Here is a 16,917-nt window from a genome sequence, read left to right on the forward strand (position 1 = left end):
CGGAAGACGTAAATGGAAAATCCAGCCCTTTCACTGGACATTTTAATGTTTATTGCACTAGTGTGTAACCACCTGTTTCTGAATAACCCCTCAAACATCCCCTAAGGGCTCATTTATGCTCTACGTTAAAGACGCAGATGGATACGGATGGAGCGTTCTGTTCGTCCTCTGCGTATATTACGTGTGTAACTCTGTCCATTTTGTGTACCCAGATGGATGAAATGGAGCAGTACTGCTGGGAGCACTGGAGGCAGTGTTGAAATTTGAACAGAATAATTTCCATAAATAACGGCTTTCAAAGAGCAACTGCATGAGTTAGTGGAAAAACTAGCAACATATTTATGACAACTACCCCTCACAATATTAACAATAGTCTCCACATGAGGAAAACCTCCTCTGTCATCGCCATGTTTGTTATTATTGACTTTCTTCTTCTTCTCATAAAACTTTGCTCTTCTTCATGGTATTCGGCCAGTATGGTGGACTGATTGAGAAATGCTCATTCCAACGTACAGGACGCGTGGAAGTCTGAAGGCAGTGACGCATGACAAAGTTAGAAATGGACGTACCTTTTTACATACGTAAAGCGAACATAAATGAGCCTTAACTGTGTCTTTAACAGGGTTCCTACAGGTTAAAGTTAAGACTTTTTAAGACTACTTAGAAGAGAATTTAATACCTATTTCACAGCCATACTAGCAAAAATTTGTGACTCCTAAAATTTAGGAAAATGTATTTATTTACTTCAATGCCTTGATTCCCACTGTTCTGAATCATTTCTCACCAGGGTCTGCAAAGTTAGCAATAACTGGTTCCTAATTTTCACATAAATTGTCAGGTTGGAACAGAGTAGACTAACGTTACTTTCTTTGTAGCTTGGACATTTCCCAGACACATTTAAACACAATACAGCGAACAAGTTTATGGCAACATAACTTCAGACCAATCATATCAAATTTAATACCTTTTAAAGACTTTTTTAAGGTATTAAATGCAGATTTGTAAATTCAAGACTTTTAGGACTTTTTAAGGCCCAGCGGGAACCCTGCATTTGTATTTGTATTTACTTATTTAGTTACAGGACAGTGTGTATTGGCATTAGTTACAAAGAACAAGATGCATGCACCAGATTTATCAGAGAAGCTAATTTCTATCTGTTGTCCTGGACAAATGACTAACATAACAAACATCAATCATTTAGGTCATCCTTTTTGTGTTTTCTCATCAGTAGCTTGCTGATATCTGCAAACATACTGTTGATGATCCTCTGCTTTCTCCTCGGCAGAACACAGCCTCTCAGTTGAGAACACAGACATTCATACAGAGCAGGTTAGGGTGATACACACAGACATGCTCCTCTATCATCACACTCACATTTCTTTAGAAGAGACTAATAGCTGTAAAATGCATGCACATTAACAAGCTGAACAATGTTAGAGTAAAAAAAAAAACAAAACTAAAAAACATAGTAGCTGTGTGGACTAAAATGAATATTTGTATTCTGGCAGCTGGTGTTTATGGAACAGTTTAATCCTTCAAAGTCCAAAAGTCCAGATTAACCAATAAAACATTTGGGCATGGTCAAGTGGTTACGTAGGGTAAAAAAAAATGGTTAAGATCATAATGAGTCGGCCTACATTTACCTGGCATATAAGTGTAAAACATTGATGGAGAGGATATTTCTAGTACTTTGAGGCCATGCAACGATATTTGTCAACTTTTTCAGGATATGAAAAGTCGCTGTTTTCACTTGAAGTTTCCAAAATTAACATTCCCATAGTGTCAGGTATATTGTTAACTGCAACTCCTGCAATTTAGGAGAAAAAACATTAATCAGTCTAGGATTGGAGGATATCAATATGAAGGGAAGTCTGGTTACGCAGAGTAAAATGATTATGGTTACGTAGGCAAAATTCTCAAGTTCTTGAGGCTGGTAATCAAAATTATCTGTCAAGCACAAATGATCAAATATTATCCCAATATCATGCTTGGAGTGAATAAGTATAAATAATGTTTAAAACCTATAATCATTAAGGTTGAGATATAAACCAGTACTCTCCTGGGCAAGTAAAGTATGAGATAAAAAATGTAAATGTCGATGTGAAATATAGTCTTTTAAAACAATGAAAACCAATTGGCTCGCCCTTTTAGTTTGTAGATATCATTTACACTGAACAAAAATATAAACGCACCACTTTTGTTTTTGCTCCCATTTTTCATGAGCTGAACTCAAAGATCTAAAACTTTTTCTATGTACACAAAAGGCCTATTTCTCTCAAATATTGTTCATAAATTTGTCTAAATCTGTGTTAGTGAGCACTTCTCCTTTGTCCTTTGCGGAGATAATCCATCCACCTCACAGGTGTGGCAGATCCAGATGCTGATTAGACAGCAGGATTATTGCACAGGTGTGACTTAGGCTGGCCACAATAAAAGGCCACTCTAAAATGTGCACTTTTACTGTATTGGGTGGTCCAGGGGGGTCAGAAAACCAGTCAGTATTTGGTGTGATCACCATTTTCCTCGCACAGTCTTCTTCACGAATTCTCTGAAACAGCTTTGGAGATGGCTTATGGTAGAGAAATGAACATTCAATTCACAGGCAAAAGCTCTGGTGGAGATTCCTGAAGTCAGCATGCCGATTGCATATTCCCTCAAAACTTGTGACATCTGTGGCATTGTGCTGTGTGATAAAACTGCACATTTTGGAGTGGCCTTTTATTGTGGCCAGCCTAAGGCACACCTGTGCAAAAATCCTGCTGTCTAATCAGCATCTTGATATGCCACACCTGTGAGGTGGATGGATTATCTCAGCAAAGAAGAAGTGTTCACTAACACAAATTTAGACAGATTTGTGAACAATATTTGAGAGAAATAAACCTTGTGTGTACACAGAAAAAGTTTTAGATCTCTGAGTTCAGCTCATGACAAATGGGAGCAAAAACAAAAGTGGTGCGTTTATATTTTTGTTCAGTATAGAAACAGTAAAAGTGGTTTTAGGACTCCCAAACAGTTACGTATAAGCTACAAATGACAAATAAGTCTATTTTAAAGTTTTTTTTTTTTCACCAAACATGTACATAGTCCCCTGACTGTGCCCATTTACTTTGAATGATTAATATATATAATGAAAGAGGGATACTAGCTAGAGCATGAGTCTAGTAAGAAACATCAGTGTTTGGAAAGTGAAGTGTTACAGAGCAAATCAAATGAAACCTTATCTGGTGGATTATATTACAAAGAAACGCATACAAGCTGCTTACAGATGTAAAATTATCTCAGTAGTGATTAAGCAACGCTAAAATGACAGTACAGAACACTTTTCACAATAATCACACATAACTGCTTACCTGTGCAGCCTCCCAGCCCCACTGTCTGTATTTGGGATCGTGGGTGAACCTCCACATGTACCAGTAAGTCTCGATGACCTCCGGCCGCAGAATGTAGTACTTCTCATTCTGACGTACAGCTACAGCCTCCAGGCCGCTGTCAAACTTAAAGGCCTCCGGGCCGAGCTTCAGCACTAGAGGGAGGAGGGTAGAGGCAGAAAGGTGCAGGTGACGTGGAAGGTTAAATGGACAAAGAAAGGAAAATGGTGAGAGTGAAGAAATGAGAAACGGAGAAGAAAAGGATGGAGGATGTAAGAATTAATGGGAGAACCAAAGGAGAAGCAGAAAGGTTAAGAGAAAAGATTGAGGGATGAAAAGGGGAGGAGAGAAAAAAGATCAATGTTAGTTCCTTGTTTGTCTGCATGGTTCAGCTGATGGTGACTAAAGGTCACAGGTGTGAGCAATATAAAGCCTCCAACGCCATCGATTTTTTTCTGGCCGTGATTTTACAACCAGCCTTTTCTAACAATTAAACACAATTGGCATTAAGAGTCTAGCGGGTGAAACTTACACAGAAATCACCAAGGCAGTGACTGAAGACAGAAAACATGCATGTAAACACACACACACACACATATTCAGTGGTTGTACTGAATGACTGCTCATTAAGCTCCAACAAGACCTACTTAAAACAGCCTGACTGTTGCTTTCACATTCCCTGCCGCCTAACCAGAAAGTTCTCGCTTTCTCTCTCCATCTTCATTTGTTGCCATGACAACCTCTCCTCCTTTAAAGAGCAAACTCACAATTTCTAACTACACACACTCAACACATAATCATCAGTGCAGGGACACACACTGGGTTTTGTTTGCTAACTGAAGTGTTGATTCTTAACAGAGAACATCCACGCAAGAATTTCAAAAGGTGTTTTTTTTAAATGGATGATATGCAACAAAACAAACGGCAGTGTTTACTTTGCAACAATCTAAACAAAAGTACTGTAAAGTTTCTACAAAAGTTTGTTTTCTGTACAGTTGATCTCACATCATACATTTACATGTGAGACTGGATGACTTGTGTAGAAAGTGCTGCTTTACCGAGCGGCTGCCATCACACTCAGGGTTCTACAAACAAACCTGCAGCTGTTCTTTTAATGGGAAATTTGGACAGAAGTTAATGATGATTAATGTACAGATAACAAAAAAAGCTGTGTCGGAATTCTTCTCTGCACATCACAGAATATTAGCAGGTTCATTTCCACCAGGATGCAGGTGCGTTATTGACTTGGATATTACGTTCATGAAATGTTACAACAAATGATCATCTTAAACAAACGGTAAAAAGGAATGCTTCATGGACCTCCAGGCAGTAATGACAAATAGTCATGGAAAATGGTAAGAGAGGTGCTCTTTGGTGAAGGGACAGTCAATGCACAAAACATACAAAAACCAAGGCCCTCTCTTATAATTGTAAAATGCCTTTATTAATTATGGCATGTCTAAATGGAAATCACTCAGCCCCAACGTGTTTCAGCCTGCTGGTCTTCATCAGGTCCCACCTTGGTTTTTCCATTTCTTGTGCAAATGATCATCCTATAGAGTTGCCCAATATATCGTTTGAGCATTGTCATCGCTATGTACATGTGTGCAATAGTCACATCGCAGATCCTGTGATGTAAGAGGCAAATGAACTCAACATGTTCTGATCTAATTTCAACCTGAATATCTGACACACAATACGTGCAGTGATCCACCAATCACAATCATTCTTAATCAGTTTGCTGAAGCAGACCACACCCCTGCACATGGAGTGAGTCGCTGGTAACGACATTGAAAAATGAGAGAGAAAATCACCGAAAACAAAGACTTAGTGCTAAAAAGAAAAGCAACGTCAGATATGTGGAATTACTTCAGCTACGAGAAGGACGGCATTGAAACACATGTTTTGTGTTGACAATGCCGTGCAATTGTTGCCACAGTGAGACGAGAGGGAACACAACTAATTTGTTTGACCGTTTACGTCGGCACCACACAGCGATTACATCCTCCTGAGTATTATTTTCATATTGCAATATATATCGCAGTGTTAAAAAAAAATCACAATGTCAGTTTTTTCCAATATCGTGCAGCCCTATTCCTAACTGAGGCAAGTATTTCTATTGTCAACTCATTTTAAAATGTGAATGAACTGACTCAAAAACAATAAAAATACAGTCATTAAGTAAATAAAATTTACGACCATAAATCTTGGATGGATTTCAGGTCACGTATGCCTTTGTTTACCATGTAGATCTAAACTGGTTTACATTTATACTCCAAAATCTGATAACTATTTTTGCCAGCTAGATCTTCATATTAATAACAGTGAAAATGGATGCATCACCAGCTCTTACACTAAAATTAGCAATTAAAAAAATAATTCTAATGTTACGCATGTTAAGAGGAAGGTTAACAAAAGACAACATTAACCAATCACAGTCAAGTTTGAACTTAAAAATAGGGTTCCTACACATTTAAAATTTCAAAATTCCGTACTTTTTCCAGACCATAATTTCCAGATGTCTTGGTAAAAAAAAATTCAAACCAACCAATTAGTCTTTATATTTGGGATTATGAGTTCTGCCAATGATCATACAAGGCATGTTGAATAGCTTGCTCATGAACAGTGCATGGACATCACCTGTCCATCAAAGTAGCAGTGAAACTTGACAACACCTGGGCGGGCCTTAAAATGGGTTGGAGGAGGATAAGAGCAGAAGGTTGGGCGTTCAACTTGTCAATCTGCCCAAATGTTTTCTGAAACACACAGCCTACTGTGTGTGCTCTCACACAAACATTTTAGCTGCGCTAGCAAGTGTCTTAAAAAACAGATCAATCCATTTCTTGTTTTTAGATATTCGTAATTTTATGTTTTAGAAAATAGAACAGTGGTATCAGTCTTGGAAACACTATTTTTCCATACATTTGTTTCCATTTTCCATACTTTTCCAGACCTGGAAATTCATAAAATCAAATTCCATACTTTTCCACACTCACGCAGGAACCCAGTAAAAATGGCTCAAACAGTACCTGAACAACTTTGTTCAGTTAATAATGTTTAACAGTGTTGGCTTGTTTCCATTCAGCTCCAAATGTCAACATTTTAGAGCATGTTTTCTTGGTGGATGTGGCAGTAGATTATACACACGGTGGCATCTAGTGGACAGTCATTAACAAGGGGAAACTTGACATAAGGTGAGGCTGGCAGTAGCAGCTCCACCTTTAGAACTGTAGACATTTTCACATCCAGCAGGAACTCTAGAGTACTACTACTGATCCACCTGGTAATGTCTTCATATTCTACACTCCCTGAACTGTTTTCTGTAGCCAATCTGAGATGATACTGACCTGTAGAGTAGAAACATTGTGACATCTTGGACAAACATAATCAGCTCTTAAAGTTTCATAAGCAACTCCAAACTCAAGTTTACTTCTCAATGCCTGCAAGACCATGAATCCTCTCGACGTAATGAATTTGTCTGAAGACACCATTAATTTGGCTCTGTCAGTACAAGAGACTCAGTAAATGTTAACTGTAAAATTACACTGTGCACAAACTCATTTACAAATATCAGCCTTCTCAGTTAAAGGGGAAAAACTAGGGAGTTATTTATGAACTGAACTGAAAATATGACAAGATTAGAATGTTTTTATTAGACTTAAATTATGACTGAAAGAGAAATAACACAGTTCCTCAGTTAATGCTCTTGTGCAGATTGTGGCATTTTAGTATCTATATTGATATATGTAGGTTATTTTTCTTTTTAATTTTTAAAATTAGCCAACTGTGAACAGGTGAATGCTCTTAATACGGTGCATGTGGACCATACTGTGTGTAGTTGTATGTTGAAATCCCAATTTTCATGGACATTTGTTGTTTCAGCCCTTAACTCAATCTTTTCCAAACCCTAACCAAGTTGTGTCACTACCTAAACACAACTCTTATGCAGCAATTTCTAAATACTATCAAATGTATTTTGTCCATATATGTGCTGTTTTTGGTACTGAGTGGAAATGCAGTACTGCTCATTAATGTGGAAGCGTTGGTGAAGTCCATATCAAATAAATACAAATGTAAACTAATCTAGTCCTTTTGTAGAATGCTGGTGATGTCCTCCTCAGACCCAGCAATGCAAGAGGTTCACAGCTTTACCTAAAAAAAAACGCTGTCCACTGCAAAGGACATGCCATAAAAAATACATTTAAAAATTGTATCATGCTGTTTTCAATCAAGACCATTATTTATATTAAAAAAAAAAAAAAAAAAAAAAGCTAAAACTCTTACTTACTGGGTCTCAGGAGAATATGGTAATGCAATATAAAAGCAAAATTTGGATATACACATTAATCCCTAAGAAAGTGGGACAGAGACAACCAGAAACGCATTAGCCTCACTGTACCTTGTTTGATGGAGAATGTGTTTTTGAATATGTACACTGTGAGGAATATATAACAGATTAATGTGAATGGAAGATGTTGTGTCTCCAGTGCATCAAAAAAAAAAAAAAATTGGATAAACACATTCTTTTTTAGTTTATTGTATGCTTTTATTTAGGGCTGCACGATGAATCAATTTTAAATCGAAATCAGATTATTTAATTAGGCCAATTTTAAAAAAAGGTTAATCATCAAGTCAAATTTCATCTCTCTCATGTCTCCAGCGGTGCACCTCTGGGCTACCGTAGGCTCCTCCTCCTAACTGTGAGAGAGCGGTCTCCACACACCAGTACATAAATGGCGTTTGATATGGAGAGTGAGAAGTTCGTGGCTATAAACAGCAAGAGCAAGCCAGCTGTGTGGAATTGGTACAGCTTCGAAGTTTCCAATGAAGACTGAACCATTCCTTACTGCAAACTCTGAAGCCGCTATCAGTCAAAGACAGCAGCACAACCAACTTATTCCAGCTCCTCAAACATCATCACACACCAGAGTGGGAGCAGTGTGTTGCATTGTGGGCTGCACATGAAAACAACATGCCGACTTCTGTTTGTCTTTTGTAGTTTTACCCAAAAATTGAAAATTGAATTTTTAGAGGAGAAAATCTGGATATTTTTGGCCAAAATCATGCAGCCCTACTTTAATGTATGCTATCTTTTACACAATTCTGTCTTTTGTATGTGAACTATTTGGACTGTCATATGTATCAGTACTATTTTAGAAACAGAGATATCATATCTTAGCGGGAGCTCCATGAATAACTAAAGGACAAGTAAATAAATAATTTAAAAAATAAGTATCTATGTTGAGAACCTCTGCTGCGGCTACAGATCCGTGTCAATGTTTTTCACATTTTCTTTACTACAGTATTTCATGGGTTACATACATTGTTTCTTACTGTTATTTTCATTTCTACTTGAAGTACATATGTGTGTGTTTGTGTACAGTCGCCCCCCCATTTTCTCCTCACCCGTCCTGTCGTACGACTCATGGCAGGTGTGTGCGATCTCAGCACCCAGCTGCAGGTAGTGTCCAGCCTTGTCATCAGGTGAACCGTCAGCTCCCAAAGCAAACATGCCACCAGCGAAGCACGCCAGGTGGCCCATCTTCCTCTCCAGGTGGCCGTTCTTCCACTCGCCGATGAATGTCAGACCGCCATTGGATTTGCGTATCAGGTGGCGCTCAATGGCCTGCAGGGAACAGCGAGGGGGGGGGTTGTATTGTACATGAGCATATTCAACATAAAGTGAAGAAACATGAAAAAACTGACACAAAATGGGGAACACAAATGTTTGTTGTGTGTGAAAATGTAGAGTGGGATTGAAATCAGAAAGTGTCCGATCTATGTGTGTGTGTTTGAGGAGATGTAAACCAAAATTTGGATTGACATGGAGTGTAATTTATGGATGGAATATGGAGATAAAGATGTTGTGTTGTGTCAGTGACTCCAGGAAAAGACACAAACAGAGGAACGTGGCGAGTGCAGCCACATTTGTCACCCTTCACCCTGTACCATCTGCTCTGCTCACTCTCCTAATGACTGACAGAAATCTTCATCAGCTATAGACCATTAACATCTGCTTCCTGCTAAATCCACTCTCACTTCATTAAAAAAACATGAAGAGATCTCATCCTTACAAAGGTGGACAGTGGAGACAGTGGGGAGTGAGAGCAGGCGTAAGTGCTGACAATTACACCAGTCGTTTGTCTGTGACTGCTTTACATTTCATATCACTGACTGCGTTTACATGCACATTATGGCTACAGCCACACTAACACAATGGAACACACACACACACTTGCATTCACGGCTTGACTGGGTTTTATCAGAAAATGGGATTTGTCATACCCCGTCACATGACCTATTCCTGAAAAAACAACACGTCGCCCCTGACAACCAGCTTAGACACTTAGACACTGAATTACAGGCATGTCTGTGCACTTCAGTCCTGACTTAATGACTACATTCAAAACAAGCAAACTGCGATTCAAGCAACATTTAACGATTCCTGTGTTCAGTGAAGTCTTCAACTCTTCTGGTCATGTGATATGAGTGGACAGAGATTATTTTTTGATGTAGATTGTGGAACTAGTACCATGGATGTAAACTCATACTTCATTATTACTAGAACCAAAATGATTAATCGATTCAGATCAATTAAAATATTTTTTAGATAACAAAACAGGAAGAAAACAAAACTGTTGGACTTCCTTATAAAGGCTTGAAGCCGAAACGTGTTGAAGTGTTTTTTAAGGTCTACACATGAATACTTAAAGAGAGTGCCTTGGAGTTTTCTTCCTATTTATTATGTACTTTATGAACCCCTTTTCCAACGAGCAACTCAAACAAACTCTTTTTTTGGGTCCTAGAAGCTTTCCTTCCCATGATTTTTAAAAAATATGATTCAATTACAATTTTCCTACATCAAAGCTTCATTTCCTTAATTCCGCTGCCAGTAAACATTTGTTCCACTGTTGCGTTTCACACAGACGCTTATTGTGACACACATGACGCCAGGATCAACACAAAGTTGAATGTTAGTTACATCTTAAGTTCTTAGTAAGTTGGATACAAATTTGTGGAAGACTGCAGAGCACATATTGACTGTAGATGTGATTTGACTTGTTTGTATATACACATACACTTTTACTCTAGTACTCTTTTACTTTACTCTAATCCTTACACTTTTATACTTTTTGTGTTTGTCATTTCAGTTGGTTCTGGAATAAAGTTGTGGCTTGTAAAGTTGTCTTTTGGATGTGTCTTTTTCACATTTTCACTATATATATATTTAATCAAATCAAATCAAAGAAAATAATCAATGAATTAATTGATCAAAAAATAATCGAGAGCTGCAGCTCTTATTATTACCATAAATGAGGCGATATTTATATGTAACATCTGAACTGGTTCATGTAAAAAGTATGTTCCAGAATTTAGTTTTTAGGATGCGCAGATATTGTTCAGGTTTGAGCAGAATCCTCTGGATGTGTATACAGCACATTTTGAATATGTGTCTTAATTGGATTATTCATGGTAATTTGCAACACATGACTAGTGCCAAACCTGCCAAGTGCGTAAAAAAACCAACAACATTTCAGGTTATAAAGAGGACAAATCTAAATTTAAACATTATGAAATAATTGGATATCAAGGTTTTTGGATATTAACAACTATCCTGACAAAAATTTAATATTTGGGGAATATTTATTTTACTTGAAATGTAACTGCAGATGTAACACTTCATTGCTTGAACATTACCACATATGACTTTTTCTGCATATAAATGGTGCTCATAGCTGCTACATCCCCGTGTCATTGCATGGCATTTGTGCAATAACTGAAAAAGGTGCAAGAACAATAGTGCACGGTACCTCAATGGCATCATCGTAGGTCTTGCGAGCTTCTGTATCAGTCTTGTCTGACATTAGCCACGCCTTTAGCAGGTATTCGTAAAAACTGTCTCCCAGTCCTCCAACTGAGGTATGATCTGGAAAGAAGGACAAACAAAAGGGTTAAAGCAATACTGAGAAGAAGGGGTGAGGACAAAGGAATGAGAGAAACAGCAGAGACAAAGACAGACAAACAACAGCACCATTAGTGATTTATTCATTTTTCCCGGCTCAACATATGGCGTCAGACACATCTATCTATTCTCTTCACCTCCAACCACTGGCAGTAATTTTATCTCTCATTTCAGTTTTTGTTTACCCTTTTCCCTGGTGTGCTCACATTTCAATGTCCCCAATTCGTCCTCATGGAAGTTTGCACAGCTTTCGAGGCTGCCCTAATTTGCAGAACACCACACAGTGAGGATGGGGAGGCTGCCAACTCTCACTCAGATCCAATAAGAAAAACATTCTCTCCAGGGACTGTTTGAGCTAAAGTGATCTTACTTTTTTAAGGGTGCTTTAGTCTGTTTTCTGACAATTTATATTGGGCTATAAGATGTTATTAACATAAACTATGAAAAGACACTAGTGTAGCTAAAATATGCGATGGGTAAAAATTAAAAAAAAATGAGGACATGATATTTTAGCTGTCTACCTCAAAATTTAAGTGTGTCACCTTGGTTTTATGAATGAAAATCCACCTACGTAGCAATAATTAACACTGAGTTTCGTGTTTTATGTGATTGTTTTGTAAACTTCTGTCTCTGTGCCAACATTCTTGGTGCAATAATCCTAAAAATCTGGTAAGAAAAAAGAAATCTAAAGTTTAATTTAACCCATAAAAACACAGCGCTACTTTTATGGCTGTTCCCAAATGATTTTCTCCTCTCTATTTAACCATTCTTAAGTGATTCATCACCATTTATCATAATAATATCCTCTCTATTTTGCATTTTTTCAGTGAAAATCAGGTATTTTCCTGTATTTAATACTGATCATGAGCTTTAATCATTATGCTGAGATTACATTTGAGGATTACTTTACCAAAAACAGAGAACACTAAACAAAAAGGGATTTTTTTCCCATAAAATATATCATTAACTGAACATAAATACAAGCATCTCCATCCACTCTCATTGATCCGACTCCATGGGTTTTACTGGTAAATCAATGTTTCAGAAGATGACTGTGTTTCCATGTTCACTACGGAGCCTCTGAACGTCCAAATAGGTCATATCTGATGACCATGAAAAGATGACACAATGCATTTTACACCAATTATTTACATGTATTGATAGAATTAGTGGATCAACAGGGATTAAACAGTTTAGATCAGTAGATGGTTGTGGTCACTGGTGTATATTCGCTTCTATATGGGTTAAATTTTTATTTAGCCTTGGATCCTGGAGTTGAAACTGGCATTCCTCTTCCTCACCGCGAAACTATATCCTCAGCTCTATTTAATCATATTCACCATCTGAGCAGATGCTTTGTGTCTCATCTAAGGAGATTCTTTTCCAGTATCTGATTAACATGCCTGTAGGTAAATGAAGGGATACACGAAGACGAGAAACGAGGAGGATGGAAAAGTAATGAATTATTCAGTTTTTGTCACATAGAGCTCAAACCTCATAAACAACCTTGGAGACATTACTGAGGGCAAAGTGGTGTCAGTGTGTGTGTGTGTGTGTGTGTGTGTGTGTGTGTGTGTGTGTGTTCATGTGTGTTCAGTGAATGTACATATGGATGGATGGAAATATATGCAGTGACTGAGCACTAATGTGTATGAATGTTGTGCTTTTTAAGCCAAGAAAAACACAATTTGGGTTTGTTTGGAAGCACTCTGCATGTCATGGAATGGTACAAATCTACTAAGCTAACAGGGAAATGCCAAGTAAACAAATGTCATGGAATAGATGGGATGCTTGTTATATGGGTTTTAATTTGGTGACATGAATTTACTCTGCGTAGGTGTAAAACAAGTGAACACCGGTAAAAAAAAAAAAGTGATAGCAGTAGTGTTTACTGCTGAGGTAAGGCTGTGGGATGATGATAAATATGATATGAGACACTGTTTTGCATTGTGCTCCATCCTTTACTTCACTGTGTTGCAAATCATACTATTAACTCTCTAAGAACTAAACAGCCGATCAAAAGCATCTACTGATCTAATATATTTAATAACACTTTAACTAACACTAATCCTATTAAAACCTTACAATAATTCAGGTACAATGCAGTTTTTCATGGTCATCAGATATCATTTGGATGTTCAGAGGCTCCTTAGTGAACATGGAAGCACAGTCACATGGTCATCTTCGGCAACACTGATTCAAAAGTAAAACCCATGGAGTTTGACTAGTGACAGTTGTTCCAGACACTTATTTTGTGTCCAGTTAATGATATATTTAGCTTTGATAGAACCTTTGAACTTACTAGCTTTTTAATGAACATCTACATGATCAGCACATTTTTTTTCACTGAAAAATGCAAAATGCAGAGGATAATGTCATAATAAATGGGAATAAACCTGGCAAAGATTAAATGTGGAAAAAATACATTTGGAAGCTTCTACGAAAATAGGTCTAGACCAGGGGTGGCCAACCCTGGTCCTGGAGAGCTACTATCCTGCATGTTTTAGATGTTTCCCTCTTCAAACACACCTGACGGTCGTTATCAGGCTTCTGCAGAGCTTGATGATAGCCTTATCATTTGAATCAGGTGTGTTGGAAGAGGGAAACATCTAAAACATGCAGGATAGTGGCTCTCCAGGACCAGGGTTGGCCACCCCTGGTCTAGACCTTTAAGGGTTAAAGAGATGGAAATGATGCAGATTTGTAGATGCAGGTTTGACTCAGTTTTGGCAATAGCATACTGCTATTATTTTGTTTTGATTTATGATATATTTTGTTTTGATCATCCTATAATAACTTTCCAATTTACTCAGCTTTATTGAACATCTAGTACATGACCAGTAAATTAAATACAATGAAATACCTGATTGTCACTGAAAAAAACAATATGCAGATATTATATGATAAACGCTGATAAATGACTTAGAAAAAAGTCAAATATAGAGTAAAATTAATTTGGAAGTAAAACAAAAATAGTGTATTAAGATGGGTACCATACAGAGACTGAATGTCCCCGTGGGAATAAAGTGAGTTAAGCTTAAAAACAGTTATAGGTTTTTAAGGGTTAATGGCAATACAGGGTGGGGAAGCAAAATTTACGATATTTTGAGGCAGGGATTGAAAGACAGTGTATGACCAATTAGTTTATTGAAAGTCATGAGAATTTATTTGCCACAAGAAAATTTACATAATAGAAAATGTTTTTATTCTATGTGTCCTCCTTCTTTCTCAATAACTGCCTTCACACGCTTCCTGAAACTTGCGCAAGTGTTCCTCAAATATTCGGGTGACAACTTCTCCCATTCTTCTTTAATAGTATCTTCCAGACTTTCTCGTAATAGTTTTGCTCATAGTCATTCTCTTCTTTACATTATAAACAGTCTTTATGGACACTCCAACTATTTTTGAAATCTCCTTTGGTGTGACGAGTGCATTCAGCAAATTACACACTCTTTGACATTTGCTTTCCTGATTACTCATATGGGCAAAAGTTTCTGAAAAGGTATGGATAATAGTGTTTGGTATGATTATGACATTAATATATGTTTAGTTTCAAAACAATTGACGTAGTGCCTGCTGAGAAAAAACAACTAAATGTTCATTGTAAATTTTGCTTCCCCACCCTGTACTTCTCTTTATGTTCTTCAACACAACAGAGATGTAGGCAGGAAATCTGCATGAAGACAACACTAACAAACAAGGAGTAAAGTGAATATGAATTCTAAACAGCGGAAGGATGCTGACCGACCAAGATACAACAAGAAGTTCACATCTAAAAATTCAAACCAGTTCCCACAACCGACTCAAACACCACTGACCTCTGTTACCACTGACCGAGAGCATCACATGAAACACGTTAATGGAAGAGTTCTCTATTCACCAGCATTTTATACACTGACATTTTTATATCTTCATACATGCTTAGATGAAAATTTGAGAAGAAAAACAACCTATTATTATTGTATTTGTTGAGTGGATAATATCCAAAATGTCTTAAGAAAAAGGGGTTTACATTTGGTCATTTTATTTTATCTAATTCACTTAATCAACAGTAAATGTGCTAAAATCATATCTTAGCTTAACCTGGATGTTAAATGACCTATATCAAGATAAAACATTTTCCTCTCATCATACTTTCCTTCTTCAAAACCACCATTTTCTATGTGCGTTAAAACAAAAGGACTACATCCATGTGTTGTACGCAGAACTTAGGCATCATTTGGTTTTGACTTGGCAGTTTCCAGTCCATGTGCACCAAATTAAACATTTGTTATCACATTATTCAATCCAAAGCTGAAATAACCAAAAGGCTGTGGGTCTGGTGATATATTTTGTATTCATCTGAGTCTTCTGCTCTGCCAGCCTCATATTCCAGTGAATCCATGCCAAAATATCACACTCGACTGGTTGGGACTTCAAAGTGCTACCATATTTCTGGTACAGCAAGAAATCTTACATGATAATAGCAATATGATCCACACTGGGTGCAAACGGTCTGTGTGTAGGTTCTGTATGTGTAACTTATGTGTGAATTTACATAGTGTTAATCATGTACATGTTTTAAGTCCAGTCTTCAATTTCTTTTTCATTATCCCCCTCGACCTCCAAAAAAAATTAAAAAAAAAAATACATCCGTCTGAAAATGCACTTCAGTTTGTCAAACATTCTGTGACTACCTTTCTGCATATTGTAATTTAAGTGTGAAAGGACATTAAACTTGCATTTACTCAAGTATGTCCTGTGTTTACAGGTTGTCCAAAAGAGTTTTGGCTGCTTAGGTGTTTTCAGACATAGAATATTGAGATATGTGGGTAATTACTGAAAAAAAGGCCTCACTTTTCCATAACGCCATGTAATGACATCATGTTATCTATGTGGATATTAAGGCCCAATCTCAATTTACCCTTGGCCCTCCCCCTTGGCCCTTGTACTTGGCATCCCCTTGATACGGAGTTGCAAGGGTTAGGAGTTGAAATATTCCCCAATGAAATGAGACAACCCCAAAACCTGTTACGTCATCAGCAGTCATTGATTGACAAACAGATGCGACAACTTTGTTTCCAAAAGTATTCCCCATGCCATCAGCAGCTGTAACCATCTCTGTTGCATGGGCTTTGGACATATTTTTATGACTATCAACCACAAACTGCAGAAAAGTGGTCTATAACACATTAAAATGGCATTAAACAGTTGATCAAATGATTAAGTTGTTTATGAAGAAAATACGTACATTTGTGTTTCTTTCATCACACTGCTGCACTTTTTTGCTGTGTTTACCTCCATCTTGCAGATGATTCAAACAGAATTAAGGGAGATTTCTCATACGCCTCCATTTGTAGTGTGGTAATGAAAAATTTCTGTTTCAAGGACCAAACAGCCCTCCCCCTTAGCCCTTCTCCACCATCTCATCGAGAATTGGGACATCCCTACCCCTTCATGTGAAAGCGCAAAATGCAGGGGGAGGGGGAAGGGGGAGGGCCAAGGAGTGAACTGGGATTGGGCCTAAGTCTCTTGATTTGGACTGAGAGGAGAGAGTTGCAGAACAGACTCCAGAATGAAGTGAGTATGGAAAATTGATGAATGAAT

The 16,917-nt window shown here is 37.5% G+C and overlaps 1 protein-coding gene across 4 annotated transcripts in view; it reads right to left on the bottom strand.

The window, feature by feature from the left end:
• The window catches only part of man1a2 (mannosidase, alpha, class 1A, member 2), a 197,137-nt gene that overhangs the window by 17,255 nt on the left and 162,965 nt on the right, over positions 1 to 16,917 (bottom strand). For all 4 annotated transcript variants that reach the window (XM_030125539.1, XM_030125540.1, XM_030125541.1 and 1 more), the window contains 3 exons: positions 11,180 to 11,295; positions 8,775 to 8,994; positions 3,351 to 3,523 (listed from right to left, as the gene is read on the bottom strand). In XM_030125539.1, coding sequence (XP_029981399.1) covers positions 3,351 to 3,523; positions 8,775 to 8,994; positions 11,180 to 11,295 — 509 coding nt within the window. The remainder of the gene's footprint in view (positions 1 to 3,350; positions 3,524 to 8,774; positions 8,995 to 11,179; positions 11,296 to 16,917) is intronic.

Source organism: Sphaeramia orbicularis, chromosome 21 (genome assembly GCF_902148855.1).
Source record: "Sphaeramia orbicularis chromosome 21, fSphaOr1.1, whole genome shotgun sequence".
NCBI lineage: Eukaryota > Metazoa > Chordata > Actinopteri > Kurtiformes > Apogonidae > Sphaeramia > Sphaeramia orbicularis.